Below are 18012 nucleotides of genomic sequence, written 5' to 3'. Positions count from 1 at the left end.
GTGTGTTGTACAGGCAAAATCGCTAGCAGCAGAAGCAGTTTTTGGTGTCTTCTTCCCTGCCTAACGCTCTCCCTACAAAATCAGCAGCAGCAGCAGCTCTCCCTATTCTGAGATCAGCATGAGTAACATGGCGGTCGGCGTGCACGCCCTTTTATACCCCCTGTGACGCCCCCCAAAGCAAGCCAATCACTTGCATGCCCTTCTGAAAGATGGTGGTGACCCGTGCCTATGTCATCACGTTGCCCACAGTGTCCGTGGATCCTGATTGGCTGAAAAAGAGCGCAAAACGAACTTTTGAAACGCGACTTTGGCGCGTAAGTCGCCGACCTCGTGGCCGACCTCATCCTAGGGTCAGGTTTCGTTTCATGAAACCCGACTTTGCCAAAAGTCGGCGACTTTTGAATTTTTTCGACCCGTTTCGCTCAACTCTAGTCATGACATATATGTACATTTCTAGAAATTAATAGAATTAATACACAGTGCATTTTAAGACCTACTTCATCACTGAATAAGCGTGTGAGGTCAATAGTCACTATTTTCATCATCAGACACTGCTTCTTCTCTCATATTGTCACAATGTTCTTCCTGACATGGTCCGCATACCCGTGAACAGGTAAGTCCGTGTCTTTTGCAAGTGCACTGAAGTGTACTAATACCACGAGAACAATTGCAGTGTATTATTTTCAGAAGTGTTTCTGGCCCGGGTGAAGTATCCAACATCGCTGGAACTAGACTGTTGTTCTGCAATTCTCATCCCCATTCAGTAGTGTCCATGGCCTCACCATTGTCCATCCAAAGCATTACTTGGAGGTAACTCCGAAGGGCATGATACTTCGTTGCAGAGGAGGCCAGTGGCAGTCGTTCAGGTGTAACAAAGATTTTGGCTCAACCAACTTTTTTGCAGAGAGTAGAATACTTCATTGCAGACAGATTGTCTCCAGGTTTGCCCCCGAACAATGCCACCATTGCTGTACACCCAGCGTCTTCAATCTCAGCTCTGTTTTTGTTAGGTGTGAAAAAGATTTTAGCACAGCTATTTAAGACCGAGTCTCCCTTCAAAACCTTGTGTAGACCAAGTTTTTTTCCGATTCCAAAAACCACGGAAGTGGTATCGCAACCCGTGAATGCATGAAGGAACAGAAGACTGCTGCAGACATGGTTTCCCAGGAACTTTTTCATAACCTTAATGTCGCATACTGTTGCAGGACTCCCTTTATCCGAGTAGAAATAAAGCTTGTTGCCATCGCTGGTTGTCGCGTGGTGAAGTATCAACACAAAAAGATCTGTATCTTCGCCAATGAGACCAGTACTTTTGTTGGATGACACTGCTGCCTTAACAATCTCCACATCTGCATCCCCCTCTGATTGTATTACGTGGCAACCTCTGTCATTCATGCGCTGTGAAACGAGATTGATAAGAGACTGTTTGTTCTCCACATTCGAAAGGAAGTCCTCCTTTTTCCCAACAAATTTCGTTCCTTCAGCAATGTTCACTTTGTTACTTGTTCGTTTTTTGCGCCGTTGCTGATGGGTAATCTCCTTAGTGTTTGGTCCTCCAATGGTGACCATCAAGTACTATCGTAGCCTTACCATAGTGCTTTAGTGTGAAAGATGCAGAGTCTTCAGCAATTGAACAATATGTCTTTCCTTCTGACCACTTCAGTCGATGGAGAAGAGAACCTCCGTCAAGAACATAATGTTCCACTTCTGGTACATCCTTGAGTACTGCGTCATCTGAACTCTGTTCTTTTATAGCAGCCATCAGTTGTGCTTTGTTTGGTTTGCTTAAGAGATGTTTTGCCTCAAAGAGGGATGGTGGGTATGGTGAAAGTTCATAGGCCATCACCTCAACAAGGGAAAGATCAGCAGTTTGAGACACCACAAGAAACCTTTGGAACAAAAGAGCGGGGTCTGTTGTTTTGTCATTAGCAACATCAATAGCCTCACTGGATGCCAGGGTCTTGGCTTTCATTGACCGCTTGTACTTAACTGAAAACAGTGATTGACCCTCCATTGTTGCCACTATTTCTCTGCCAATGGTGAACAGGTTATGGACATTCACATCCTTATTTGCATTGACACCGGTGATAATGTTGAGAAGAGACACTTCATCAGAGAAAGGTGAAAAGGGCTCGAGTTTATCTGCAATTTTCTCCAGGTCTTCACGATCTCTTCTTGTCCTTGACGCTCTTGCCTCCTTGTGTTGTTCACTGGTGACAAAACTCTGGCGAGTGAAACCCTGCATTGCATCACTGTAGGAAGAGGACACTGGCACAGACTTCCTGAGAATGTCCTTTCCAACGAAGAGGGTTTCAAGCAAGCAAAGCAAACTCAGGGGGAGATAATCTAAGGCAGACTGACATTCAAGCGAAGAAGTCTTCGGATATTCATCGGTTGAAGATGGGATCTTAGACTTGATATCGCTCTTGATTAGTTTGGCCGCAGTCTCTATGATGGTTCTCTTCTGGGCTTCTTCATCCGTTTCCTGACTACGGAAATAGTCCCTCAGGATTATTCTGGTCTTTTCACGGAACGTTACAATGTTAGGCTACCCTTCACACTCTGATATGAATAGCGAATCGCCATACCTCTCCTCCAGCCTATACCTCAGCCATTTATTACTATAGGCCGCACTGTCTCCTTCTACAAGATACTCCGTCATTTTCTTTGCAAGATCTGTGACAGTCAGTTGCTTTTCATTGTTGTCCTCGAGAAATGCACACATTCTCAAGAACGCTTGCTCTTGGTCCATGTTCATCGGCCTCCCTACCTTACGCGGTTTCTTTGTAGTAGATCCACCACCATGACGCATAGGAATTCTGTAATTTGTCCGAAAGTTAATGTCACATGAACGATGATACAGACAGTCTGCAGCATGTAAGTCCTTCCCAAAATACGCGATTCTCCCTTGAATGGTGATTGCCCAATCGTCATTACGCTGTTTGCAATGTGACAAGATGGACCTTACAAATCCATCCGTTTTAACAAAGCTATAGTCATCGAAATCACTACTAGATCTTGTCTTCACCACTTCATGTCCACAGAACAAACACTGCGTCGTGCTATCATAGAATCCAGTAGACACCCGTGTACCTCTCTTGGCAGGTGAACGATGAACGGAAGTAGCTTTCTTATGCAAGTCTATTTACTTCTTGTTTATGTAGTTCATACGACATCTCTTGTGCACCACTGCTCCAGCAGCTACCACAGTGCTAACGCCCCTCTCAATACTGGCTTTATTGATCTCTTCAGCTCCTTTCGCACCAATCACCACTCTTTCTCCGGCATCTTCTACTTCATGGCTGCATAAGGGGCAAGTTTCTTGACTTTCCATCATTCTCAGCTCTGTAAAAGAAGATAAATAAATCGTTAAATAATAAATATAATAATAGTAGTAATTGTAAAAGAAATATGATAGACACTGAAAGGCGAGTCGCATTTAACATTTTACAGCTTTGGCGGCCATATTCTTTGACGTCACACTTGGACCCTATCTTGGTAAACTTTTAGTATGTTTTTCCCTACATGTAATACTACCAAAAAAACAATAAAAGGCTTTCTTGGAATTTGTTCAGGGTAAAGGATTTTTTTTTCGTAATTTGACTGGACTAGACAAGCTGAAGGCTGCTATCAACACAACCTGGCTTCCATAACACCTCAGCAACGACACTGGCTGATCGCCTCCATGCCACGCCACATTGATACAGTAATTGATGGAAAAGGAGCCCCGGCCAAGTATTGAGTGCATTTACTGAACATACATTTCAGTAGGCCAACATTTCGAATTTTAAAATCATTTTTCAAGCTGGTGTTATAAAGTATTATAATTTACTGAGATAATGATTTTTGGGTTTTCATTGGCTGTAAGCCGTAATCATCAACATTAACAGAAATAAACACTTGATCACTCTGTATTGACTCTATATATTATGAGTTTCACTTTTTGCATTGAAGAACTGAAATAAATTAACTTTTTGATGATATTCTAATTTTGTGAGATGCACCTGTACTCCAGTCTATACTTGGGAACTCTGCAGCTTCTTCAAGGTTACTTTTGATCTCTTTGCTGTATCTCTGATTAATACCCTCCTTGCCTGGGCTGAGAGTCTTGGTGGGCGATTCTCTCTTGGTAGGTTTGTTGTGGTACCATGTTCTTTCCATTTGATGATATTGGATTTGATGGTGCTGCGGGGGATCATCAGAGATTGAGATATTTTTCATAACCCAACCCTTACTTGTACTTCTCAACAGCTTTTTACCTGATTTGTTTGGAGATCTCCTTGGTCTTTGTGGTGCTGTTTGGTTAGTGGCGCCTCTTCCTAATGATGTTGCAAACCTCTGTGACCTTTCAGAAAAGTTAAAGTGACAGCATATGTGACGCTCAGATTGCACACAGGTGGGCTTCCTATCACTAAGCATGCGACTTATGAAGGTAATTGCTTGCACCAGGAATTTTTATGGGCTTCATAGCAAAAGGGGTGAATATATATATATGCAAATGTCAATTTTTATTTATTTGATCCCATAAATTTAATCTATGCCTATATTTTTCTCACTTCACCAGCTTAGACTTAGTGCTGATGCATCACACAACAAATCAGATTGCAAAAATATTTTAACCCAGGTTGTAATGTAACAAAATAGATAAAAAGCCAAGGTGGTGAATACTTTCACAAGTCACTGTATACCGTAGCATATAAGGACAGGATTAAATCCCAGCTCTGCAGTGTCTTGGTTAAATGCACCTGCAGGATTTTGCTAAGAAGCAGACAGGCGACGTTTCAGTTCAAATGAAGCTCAAACCTTGAGAAAAGTTCATCTGAACTGAAACGTCGCCATGCCACATGGGCTGAATAAAATCCTCTTATTTTGGTAACTATTGGATTACTGCCTACCTTTCAAAAGTGAGATCTGTTATCTTGTCAGCACCAATGTAATAATTTAATAATGATGTCTAATATTTCATTTCTAGAGTGCATATGTTTCAATGCAGAACACAAACTCTATAAAACTCTATTTGACAAATACAATCCATATATCCGACCAGTGGAAAATGTGTCCGACCCCGTCACTGTACAGTTTGAAGTGTCAATGTCACAGCTTGTTAAAGTGGTAAGATGTTCTTGACTGTCATTTATTTACATTGCCATTACATTATTTCATATATGAACCATTCTCTGCATCTAGGTGCGCTGCATCCAATTACTAATTTACAGAATTAAAGGGGAATTGTATGGAAAACACATGAAAATCCAGATGTCAAACTTTATGTAGCCATTGATTAGACTGTAATAGGGATATTGGCCACATATACAGTGGCATGTCAAAGTTTGGGCACCCCTGGTCAAAATTACTGTTATTGTGAACAGTTAAAGGGAACCTGTCACCAGTTCTGTGACATAGCAACTAATAATATCACCTTATTCAGCATCTGCGCTGCATTCCCTAATTCCTTATATAACCCCCTGACTCCCCTTGTACACACCCAAAAAACCTTTTTAATTTATCCTGTGCTGTATGGTAATCTTCTCAGTCTGGTCCGATGGGCGTGGTTTCAGGCCTCTTAATCCCTCCCATCGGCTGTTGCTTGCCACTTCATGGATGAAGCCTCTTGTGCCGAGCGACATCTTTCGCCTGCTCAGAAATATCGCGTTTCGTGCCTGTGCAGTATGATTTGCCCAACTGCGGGCAAAGCTGAAAAACAGAAGTGTCATGCGCCAACACACGTACTTCCGACTCATGGACGAAAATGTTTGCCAGCGCATGCACACTTCTCTTTTTCAGCTTTGCCCGCAGTTGCATACTGCACAGGCGCAAAACGCAATATTTCCGGGCAAGCGCGAGATGTCGCTCGGCACAAGAGGCATCATCCATGAAGTAGGACGGCAAGCAATATGGCGCGATATGTTGCATGGCAATGTGGATTGTTATCCACATTAGGAGGACGGTGAGCAGAGATGCAGAGGCGCGAAACCACGCCCATCGGACCAGACTGAGAAGATTACCATACAGTGCCGGAGAAATTCAAAAAGGTTTTTCAGGAGTATACAAGGGGAGTCAGGGGATTATATAAGGATTTAGGGAATGTTATATAAGGATGTAGGGAATGCAGTGCAGACGCTGAATAAGGGGATAGCAAATAACAATATTTCACAAAACTGGTGACAGGATCCCTTTATGCAAGTTGAAGATGAAATGATCTCCTAAAATCCTAAAGATTACATATATCCTTTGTATTTTAGGAAAAAAAAAATATATATATATATATGTATATAGACCGTATATTCATCTTTTACATTTTAAAAATTACAAAAAGGAAAATGGGCTGATGCAAAAGTTTGGGCACCCTTGGAGATTTGTGTGCTCCAATAACTGACCAAGGTTTCAGACGTTATGGCTTGCTCACTATCAACATTAGGAAAGGCCTGGTGATGCAAATTTACCAGTAATTTTGACCAGGTGTACCCACACTTTGACATGCCACTGTATGACGTATGCTAGAATGACATATTTTAGATATTTACCTAATAAATAATTAAAATTCTGTAGAGGTCTCTGAGATCACTAATCTATTTGATAATAAACAGGTTGTCCAGGATAATGAAAACTAGGCTGCTTTTTCCCAAAACAGTGCTCCACCTGTCTGCAGGTTGTGTCTGGTATTTCATCCATGTATATCTCATTCTAAAGAACCTCTTCAAAGTTTTTTACCCAAAAAACCCACATCAAGGAAACCTTGTGATATGGAATGAAATCAGATGTGGTTGTTATTATTATTATTGATCATACTGTGGCAAAAAGACTGGTAGAAGTTAATTTGAGAGATAATTCTTATTGTCAGTAAATATGGCAAAATTAGCATGCTGATAATGTGTGACTCTGGTTTATTTTAAAATTTCACACTCCTAGACTTTTAGGAAGATGAGATATGGGAACTGTTTGTTGTGGTTTCAATATAAAATTCATACCAATGATCAAATATGCAAATTGTCTCTTCAGAGAGGAAGAGAACTGGAACTCTAGCGCCACCTATTGGAAGCAGCAATCCTAAAATATTCACTCTATAGCGAGTCTTGTATATGACTTAGGATAAAAGCCAAACCAGAATCTCAATTTGCAGACACGGTGTTTCAGGGTAATGGTCCTCATCAGTGCAAAGTATGGGATCTGATTTAGCTAGGTGAGAGGCTGAGGGCTGAGTTCTAAGGGGTAACATTTCTCCTTGTTAAGAGTGACAAGCCAAGCCTGGCATATCAGAGTGAGGAGACTTATAAGCTATACATGCTCCTTTGGGAAATTAAATATCCAAATTGCTTATTCAGAGAGGAAGAGGACTAGAATTCCAGTGCCATACTTGTGGTCGTGTGCCGACTAGAGTCTCAGCTGTTTCGCTCAATGTGTAGTTGGCATGGGAATGTACATATGCATTACATAATAATAATAATCTTTATTTTTATATAGCGCTAACATATTCCGCAGCACTTTACAGTTTGCACACATTATCATCGCTGTCCCCGATGGGGCTCACAATCTAAATTCCCGATCAGTATGTCTTTGGACATTACATACTTGGAATCATGTGACAACTGCTGGAAATGGCAAGCGGAGCCGAATCCTAATGAAGTTTATATTGCACACTGTTAAGGGCCTGTCACACTAAGCGATATCGCTAGCAATATCGCTATAACTAGTGACGTTATAGCGATATTGCTAGCGATATTGCTGTGTCTGATACTTACCTACGACCGGCTCCCCCGCTGGTTATCGCTGATCGCGCGAGAACGTTCAGGACTGTTTCTCGTCGTCAACTTCCTGCGGCGCTTCCTGTGGTGCCGACGAGCGACGCGTGGAGCCGGGCAGGAGGACGCAGGATCGCCTAGTGTGACAGGTAAGTAGCGAACCCCGTCCCCAGCGATGTCGCTGGTGAGATCTGCCTGTGTGGCAGCTCACTAGCGACCACTTAGCGATGTACCAGCGATCCTGACCGCGTCATATCGCTGGTCGGGATCGCTGGTACATCGCTAAGTGTGACAGTACCTTTAGGATTTGGCAAGTTGCAGTGTTTGCTGATACTTTACACAAGGGTGGACAACCCATTTACAAAAAGTGACTGTACCAAGACCAATATTAGCATCAATATTCAATATAATAGACAAATAATAATACCACCAGTTCGTAACCAAATAATACCAGCGTGTACAGTAGTGATTATACCCCCATACTGATCATTAATCAAAACCACTGTACTACAGTATGATATTACCACATTACAGTGACAATCTACACCAGTGTTCTACAGACCATATATGTTTAATGTACAGATACTCACCAGTGACATGCTCTATGATCATAGTAATTAATTTTCCCTTTTATTTTCCATTTTTCCATTTGATCCAGACCCCCTCTTCCATCTGTAACTCATCCCTGCAGAATGTAACACACAAACAACTTTGGCTTACTAATTTTTCAGGCATTCTTCCACTATAACTATATCACTAGTGCCCTAAAAAGTAATCATTCTGTCTCTGTGCCCTACACAAAAATAGTACCCCTTTTTGTACCCCACACAATAACAGTGCCTTCTCTGCCTCTACACAGTAATAATGCTTCCACTATTCTTCCTCACAATAATATTCCTTTTCTATGCCCCCTTAGAGTTACATAGCACTATAAAGTAATAATGTCCCCATAGGCCTCCTAATAATAATAATAATGATAATAATCCTGTCTGTGCCTTCTTTAATAATAATCCGCTCCAGGGCTTTATAATAATAATAATGACCCCCATACTTCCTTAAAATAAGGACTCCCCCTATTCTTTATTATAATAATACCCTTGTGCTTCGTAATCATAATCCCCCATTGTGCCTCCTTATCAGAATGCCTCACAGCGCTACATACACAGAATGATGACCCACACAGTTCCCCACACAGTATGATGGCTCTTACAGCCACCCATACACAATATCTTGTCCCCCACAGTCCCCCCCCATGCACAGTATGAAGGCACCACAGTGCATACACAATATGTTGTCCCACAGTTCCCATACACTGTATATTGGCCCCACAGTACATTCCCCCATATGCAGTATGATGTCTCTCACATCCCCCTGTACACAGTATGATGTCCCACAGAAGCCCATTCACAATTTGATGTCCTCACAGCCTCCCATACACAGTATGATTCCACATAGCCCCCACACAGTATGATGCTCTATAGACCCCTATATATAATATGATGTCTCTGCAGCCCTCCTATGCACAGTTTCATACCCCATAAACCCCCTATACACGTTATGACGCACCCATTAGTCTCCACAGTCTCTCTATAACCAGTATGATTACCAATGTCCTCCCTATACATTGTATGATGCCTCATATACATAGTACTGGACCAATCAGCCCTGAATTTCATACAGCGGTAAATTAAGCACTTTGGAAGGTTTTACAGCCCGGGTTTCAGTTCACTACTGTTCAGTTTCCTATTGTATTAATTTACAGCCAAACAATGAGACCACTATACCCCAAATTTCCACATAGATAAAGCAGGCATCTATGAAGGTTTTCCATTAGATTTCAGCCTATCAAGATATTCGTTCCAAAAAATGGAACACAGACGCAAATATTAATTTATAGCCAAACAACGGCACCAATCTGACCCAGAATTGCCACATAGGCAAATTGGGAACTTAGGAAGGTTTTATACCAGGTTTCAACTCTCAAAGACCTACTTATTAAAAATCGTAAAACAAAAGCATTTGAGATATTCCCAAAAAAAAACAGAACACGAAAGCAAATATTAATATTTGCCTAAGCAACTGGACGAACCTGATCTATATTTGGTGCCTCTCTAGAACCTAATTCGCAAAAAATAAAAATGGAACACTATACACAAACAACAATCAAACCAAATAGACCCATGCGAAGCAGAATAAAATTCTACTAGTACAGTATATAATGTATGGCAAGCTAAAAAAATATTACAGCTTTGGTTAAAACTATTATTGGGAAGCTTTTCTTGTTACCGTAGATGGATTGGCAATATATACTGTATATAACAAGCTAATCATTGTCATGTTTATAGCCACTTGAAAAAATAGAAAAACCCCGTAGTCATAGAATCATAGAATCGTAGAGTTGGAAGGGACCTCCTGGGCCATCTGGTCCAACCCCCTGCTCAAAGCAGGATTCGCTAAATCATCCCAGTCAGATGTCTGTCCAGCCTCTGTTTGAAGACTTCCATTGAAGGAGAACTCACCACTTCTCGTGGCAGCTTGTTCCACTCATTGATCACTCTAACTGTCAAAAAGTTTTTTCTAATATCTAATCTGTGTCTCCTCCCATTCACTTTCATCCCATTGCTTCTAGTCTTTCCTTGTGCAAATGAGAATAAAGTTGATCCTTCTACAATGTGACAGCCCTTTAGATATTTGTAGACAGCTATTAAGTCCCCTCTCAGTCTTCGCTTTTGCAAACTAAACAATCCCAAATCCTGCAACCTTTCCTCATAAGACAGGGTTTGCAGACCGGTCACCATTCTGGTTGCTCTTTTCTGAACTTGCTCCAGAAAAGAGCTATGGTCCTATGGTTATTTTCTTGCTGCTACCACAAATGGCAGCTTAATATCTAATTTTCTCTGTTATTAGTGAGGATAAGGCTGAGGTTATCTAGTAATGTATTACAATTGTGCCATAATAGCATCAAAAGATCAGAACATGGAAGAGATTATTGTGTTAGCTTGATAATATATGTTGACATTCACTTCTGTTATAAATAGCAGTAAATCAGGAATTTGTCACCAAATCAAATTGCCCTCTGGATTTCCCCATTAGTTATAGTTTCCTTCTAATAGCAACCTAATATTCCTTGGCAATTTCTCTTAATTTTTAGGACTAGGCAAGCATTTTAAAATGTAATTCATAGCCATTAGACTTCCTTTTATTTTTGGGATGTTGAAATTATATATTTAAAGGAAACCCGAAAGCACCTTTGCTAAGTTGAATAAATGCCAACTTTTTTCACCATGCAGATATTACAGTAGGGCAAACAGAATAGAAGAATTTAAACATGATTCATGAACTGCAGTAATGTTCACTTTCATTTCAATATGATTATATATATATATATATATATATATATAATCAGTACTGTGCAAAAGAATCAGGCAAGTGTACAAAAAGTGCAGCAAGGTAAGAATGCTTTCTAAAATGTAAGTGTTAATAGTTTACGTTTATCAATGAGAACATTGTGGTAGATCGGCTCCCGTGGCTGCACGTAGAGGTAGATAAAGGAACACTGTCTCCTTCAATCTTCCACTGGTTTATTAAAAGTACTGCATAAACCTGTGCAACAGTAGCAAAATCAAACCCAGCCTTCCTGGCCTCACAGGAAAAACAAAAACATAGCGTATGGTACACTCCTTGTTGCTACAAGAATCTTCCCGATTCAGGAACAAACAAAAAAGTTCAACCTTCCTTAACCTGAAAACACAGCTATCTTCAGAGTAAAAAAGAACAAGGAGTCCTAGAAGTGATGACATGGCCCCACAGATTCCTGACCTCAACGTCATCAAATCTTTCTGGTATTACATAACAGAAGGATTTGTGCAAGCAAGAAGATCTGTGGTTAGTTCTCCAAGATGTTTTGAACAATCTTCATGCCGTGTTCCTTCAAAAACTGTGTATAAGTGTAACTAGTAGGATTGATGCTTTGATGCTGTTTTGAAAGCAAAGGATGGTCACACAGATTAGATATTAGAAAAAAACTTTTTGACAGTTAGAGTGATCAATGAGTGGAACAGGCTGCCACGAGAGGTGGTGAGTTCTCCTTCAATAGAAGTTTTCAAACAGAGGCTGGACAGACATCTGTCTGGGATGATTTAGCAAATCCTGCTTTGAGCAGGGGGTTGGACCAGATGGCCCAGGAGGTCCCTTCCAACTCTACCATTCTATGATTCTTCACCAAATATTGACTTGACATAGATTTCTTTTTAGTGCATTTACTTAGCATTTTGTTAACTATTAACACTTCTATTTAGAAATCATTCTTACTTTGCAGCATTTTTTTCCCACCTGCCTAAAGCTTTTAAAAAGTCGTGTGTGCGTGAGTGTGTAGTATTTATGTACATATATATTACAGTAAGTGATTTTCTTTGCACATAATTATAGGATGAAGTTAATCAGATTATGGAAACCAACCTATGGCTGAAGCATGTAAGTATAACAAAGAGTACTGAAAATTAAGAATTACATAAATATGATTTAATTATATTGCTGTTGAGTTACAGAATACATTATATTATTTGTCTTCAATTATTGGTGGCTGCAAGTGGCTCAAAGTCTAAAAGATAAGATCCCATTCAATTTATAGGGGTTGTTCTCTTTCGGTCTTCTAGATGATGTTCTACTTCAGCTGCAGTTTGTTAAATAATCACTAAGTGATCTGTACTCACCTCCCCCTGGTCCATCAGCTGCTCTTGGTGTCTGTTTTTGGCTGCAGTGCTGACATTACGTCGACACAGCTGCAGCCAATCAGTGAGGTCAATAGCTTTGACTCTTTTAACAGAACGCCACTTCAGAACTGCTAAATGCACTGACTGGCTGTCGATGTGACGTGTGGTACAGCAAAGGGTGTTTTACTGGATGGGAGATACATTACTCCCAGCAGGTGAATGTTTGGCCGGGATTTTCCCTAAAGACAAGGACCTGCGATGATGTCAGGGTCACGTGATCAGCCCATGTGATGTCTACCTCACCTGTGGGAGGGGTTATGGGCTATGTAATGGAGGTTGGTATTTGGCACATGGTGAGTGTGTGTGGAAGATACAGGAACTTGTCTGGAGTTAGCCTGAATGTGTTTGTTGGACTACCCGTGCTGCAGAGCTACAGCAGCAAGACTCCAAACAAACCCTGGGAATGGCACCTGGCGGATGTCACTGACCTGGTAGCCGCTTAGTTAAGCCCATCCCATGCAAGGGTGAGTCTGGGACCAGTGGTTCTCCAATCTGGAGTATATTTATGTTTTTCCGTTACTTTCTGTTAACCTGCTGTTTGCGACGTGACATTAAACCACTGAAGTTGGACTATAAGCCTGTGTGTTGCCTCATTGCTGCGTCCCTACCATTGCCTACCAGAGCAAATCCCTACAGACGCCAGTGGCTTAGTCAGTGCCGGACACTGGAATAATTGTCATTGTCATTGTCATTGAACCAGGGGAAAGTGAGTATAATATAATATATGTTATGTAACTTTTTAACAAACTGCAGCTGAGGCAGAACATTGTCTGGAAGGAATCAACCCCTTTATGTTACATTTTTCTCCAGAATTCTGGCACATTTTGGTAAGAAATATATAGAGCACATCAAAAAATCTCTTATGGGTTTTTAAAAAAAAAAAAAAAAAAAAAAAAGGTTAAAGTGTCTAGGAAAAAGAGCATGACAAAGTAGAGTTATAATATGTACCAAATTTATTCACCTTGGGCTCCATGGTTTTCCTTGGTACAAACTATTCTTGTAAAGTAAAGCATGCATGACTTGGGAAAAGGAAGAGAAACCTGTCCAAAATGTCTACTGAATTGGGCCCAATGTAGTATTTTGCATGTACCTTTCTTTCATAAATTTGGCGCCACTTGCACCATTTCACCTTTGCCACAACACAATGCATTTTATAAGAATATTGATAAATCTCCTACTATGTATTAAGGCAAATAAAATATAAAAAGAATTATCCATTAGTTTAGCATGTAAGAAACAGTGTGTGCCCGAAGTCTAATTACCCTATAAGGGTAAGTTCACACTGCGCATTTTTGCTGCTTTTTTTCTGCAGCAAAACTTGATTTCTTGGCAGGAAAGAAGCTCCGACAGAAACGCAGGTTTAGGTACGTTTTTTGATGCAGATTTGGAGCGTTTTTGGTGTTTTTGTGTCTCTTTGTCCATGCTAATGTCCATGACTTTTCTGCAGAAAACACGCTGCAAATAATGATACTGGTGTTTTTGCAGCGTTTTTTCAACACCCATTCAAGCCAATGGGTGATAGAGCATGTCACTTCTTTCAGCATTTATGTCCAAAAAAAAGCAGCAAAGCACAAAATCCTGATAACACAAAAAACCAATGTGTGTGCATGAGATTTCTGAAATCTCATAGACTTTGCTGGTACTGTAAAAAGAAGCTGAAAATTAGCATAAAAAACGCAGCAAAAATGCCCAGTGTGAACATACCCTAAAAGTAAAATGAATAAATAGTTCCTGATTACTGAGGATACAAATAACTCAGATTTTGATAATCATTTCACAACAGACCCCTGTTATGACTATCGTTATAGACTGATGTCCAGACGTAGGCAGCATATTTCCATTGTTGCACAGAAAGAGGATGATACACTTTGGTACATTATTATATTTCAGAACATTACATGTCTTATAATAACATTGAAGTGCCCAGATATTGGGAGCGCATATCGGACATATTTTCACTACTGAATAACGTCAAATGCAATTTGAAATCTGTGTATCAGAAAGTTTATATTTAATGAAAGCAAATGATCTTTCAGCATCTTCCATTTCTGGGATGTCAAGTCGATTTATGATAACTCAGAAAGCCTGTGAAACGACTGATCCTATGCAGAGCTAGGGCTTCATCTCCAGGAGAAAGTAGTGAACACAAAACCCTTTTTATACTCCCCAAGCCTAAGGCTTCATGTGTAGGGAAGGTGACCTGACGGACGGACGGACTTGTCAGAATAGAGAAGGAAAAGTTTGCACAGTTTAGAAAGGTGTCAGTTACTACAGTGGGGAAACAGCTAGGAAAGTGCAGTGGACGTGCAGTACCTTGGGTTGACCATTAGAGGGCAGGGAGGAATGTCCCCAACACCACGGACACCCCTGAAGGAGAAAGATGGACGCCGGCAATGATCTGGTAGGTGTGAGGCCTCGATCATGGCGTACCGGACAGTGGAAGATAACAGAAGGGGAGAGTAGGGGAAGGTACACACCATAGAGAGAATATGGGTGTACCTAGCCCAGTTTAAAAGACATTGTCATGTGGCGTGCGCGCTGGTGAGTAGCAGTAGGCTGCTCAGAGCATGGTGCTCCCAGTATGGTTCGGCCCCCGCAGGTAGTGGGTTTGGCCCAACAACTGGTCCGACAACAGAGTGTAGGTGAAGCTTCAGAACGACGAAGGCAGGGATTACGATTGTCGAGGATGACAATAGACAAAGGAAGGGGGAGTGTAGGGAAGGTGACCGGACAGACGGACTTGTCAGTATAGAGAAGGAAAGGTTTTCACAGTTTAGATAGGTGTCAGTTACTACAGTGGGGAAACTGCTAGGAAAGTGTAGTGGACGTGCAGTACCTTGGGTTGACCATTAGAGGGCAGGGAGGAATGTGAGCAAAGGACTTGACATCAGCTTAGGGCTTAGGAAACCGTTGGTCATGGGGGGCAGAGTTACAGGGAACCGGGAAAGATATAAATTTGAAGGAGGGTTCCAGAAAGTTCCAGTCCCCAGGGGGAGCTCAAGTGACAGGAGGACTATGACAGTTTGTGCACTCTGAGAAAAACCAAACCAGGGGGACTGAGGAGAGAGAACGTCAGGGGGGTGGTCCTGACAGGAAAGTACCGCAGTATAGATGAGGCACTGAGGTAAAGCATACCGTATTGAGAGAGACGACTGTTCAGTAAAAGTACTGTTGGTTACAGGCCTAAGGCGGCCACAGTGACGGTTCTGACAGGAGTGTCAACAGGTGAAGAGGGGACGGTACGTATATGTACGTCCCCGGTGTAAAGAACGGTGTGCGGGAAAAGGCCCTGAAAACGGAGGGCTGATAAGTGAAGTGCGGTGTACTTCGGAGGCCGTCAGGCGGATGGCAGAAAATAAACTTGGACCTGTTGTACCCGACATTTGCCTCATTCGTGTCTCTGTTACATCTCTGCGCGGTACGAGAGGGACCACCCCCCAGCCCGGCCCACCGACCCTACACATGTACACCGCAATATTGTACAGCAGTTCAGCTTGTGAGGATTCTACAAGTGGGAAATTTCCAGTATGTGAATGATTTTATGACACCGAGCACTGTCTGATATTGAGGTGCCATACATTCTTACGCTTATCCCTGTTTTATATATATAACCCAAATATCAAAATTTTACATCTCTGGGGAAAAAAATAGGTGCTTTTCAAAAAAATGCTCCATGCAAAACAATTTTTTAATTACTATTATTACTAATTAAAAATGATCATTGTAAGTATTTTCCAATCTGTGGCCAGTGTGAATGATGGGTGGTATAAAATACTATGAGGATTTCCTGCTGTTCGCATGGTAATATTTGCATTATTTTATTTTCAATTATTGATTCCGTTGCTAATTTGTATCCTGTGTTTAAAGGGGTTGTCCAGGAGATATTGATGACCTATCCTTAGGAAAGAATCCCCCCCAATCAGATGTAACTTGCATAGAGAGCCAGAACACCACTGCTCCCTATACACCTATATACTGTACTTTCTTCCCATACTGTTTCTCATCCCAATTCATTTCAATTGATTTTGAGAATTGCCACTACACAGTGTAGGAGCCAAAACTCTTAAAGGGAGTCTGACACCCCATTTTCGACCTATAAGCTGAGGGCACCGCCATCAGGGGTTTATCTTCAGCGTTCTGTAATGCTGTAGATAAGCCCCCAATGTAACCTGAAAGATAAGAAAACAAGTTAGATTACTGTATACTTACCGGGGGAGCAGTGGGTGTCGCGGTCTGGTCCAGCGCCTCCCATCTTCTAGAGATGATGTCCTCCTCCTTACTTCTCCCTCGGCTCCTGCGCAGGCGTACTATATCTGCCCTGTTGAGGGCAGAGTAAAGTACTGCAGTGCGCAGGCGTTGGGAAAAATCAGAGAGGTCCGGGGCCTGCGCTCTACAGTACTTTACTCTGCCCTCAACAGGGCAGAGAAAGTACGCCTGCGCAGGAGCGCAGCATGAAGCAAGGAGGAGGACGTCATCTCTAGAAGATGGGATGCGCCGGACCGGACCTCGACATTCATCGGACCGGACCGCCCCCCCCCTCGGTGAGTATAATCTAACTCTTTTTTTCTTATCTTTCAGGTTACATTGAGGGCTGATCTACAGCATTACAGAATGCTGTAGATAAGCCCCTGATGGCGGTGGCCGCATTTCATAGGCCAAAAATGGAGTGACAGACTCCCTTTAATGGTTCGTAGAGGATCAAATAGTTATTTCTCACTGCAAAATGCAAACAAATTGATATAATTTATACAATGTGATTTTCTGGATTTTATTTTTGATATTCTATCTCTCAATGTTAAAATAAACCTACCCTTAAAATTATAGAGTGTTCATGTCTTTGTCAGTGCGCAAACTTACAAAATCAGCAAGGGATCAAATACTTATTTCCCCCACTGTATGTACTTCTGGTGGCTGTAGAAGCTGGTTACAGCCAATTCGTGTCCGATGTAGGTAATTAATCATTTAGTTCAGTTCAACTCCTTTTAGATTTTAACCCTCTGGTAAAAATGGACCTACATGTATGCTGTTTGTGAAGGGTAATACTTTCTTCCAATTATGTACATCAGGTTGCTTACAAATAATCACAAGGTGACTTTTTTTTTTTTTTTTAAAAAAGGCTTGTCTCCTTTTACATCACAGGATCCAGTCCAACATGTTGCGTTTCCGTGCGGTTGGCGGGCACTTCAAAATGCTGCATGCGGACGCATCCGCATACAACTCATGTCCCTGCGTACCCAATGTTAAAGATAGGTACGCAGGACGCATGCGGAGGTAGGCGGAGCTTAAGGAAGGAAGTACGCAGCCATACCCAGACCAGCCAAACGCAAGTGTGAACCCAGCCTTAGTGATGCTCCAGTAGTGAGAAATCACATTTTGAAGTTATATCTAGAAGTGCATTGAGGTATAATGATGCACTTGTACAGTCATATGTAAAAGTTTGGGCACCCCTATTAATGTTAACCATTTTTCTTTATAACAATTTTGGTTTTTGCAACAGCTAT

General features: G+C 41.5%; 1 protein-coding gene across 1 annotated transcript in view; it reads left to right on the top strand.

Annotated features, from left to right (window-relative positions):
• Positions 1-18012, top strand: part of LOC141092865 (neuronal acetylcholine receptor subunit alpha-3-like) — a 62626-nt gene that overhangs the window by 15699 nt on the left and 28915 nt on the right. The window contains exons 2-3 of the mRNA XM_073579177.1: positions 4973-5112; positions 12168-12212. Of these exons, the coding sequence (XP_073435278.1) occupies positions 4973-5112; positions 12168-12212 (185 nt within the window). The remainder of the gene's footprint in view (positions 1-4972; positions 5113-12167; positions 12213-18012) is intronic.

The sequence above is a fragment of the Dendrobates tinctorius genome, unplaced genomic scaffold (genome assembly GCF_039654945.1).
Source record: "Dendrobates tinctorius isolate UK_male_01 unplaced genomic scaffold, ASM3965494v1 ptg000062l, whole genome shotgun sequence".
NCBI lineage: Eukaryota > Metazoa > Chordata > Amphibia > Anura > Dendrobatidae > Dendrobates > Dendrobates tinctorius.
The sequence above is the reverse complement of the archived record's forward strand: the minus strand, read 5'-3'. Positions and strand labels throughout refer to the sequence as shown.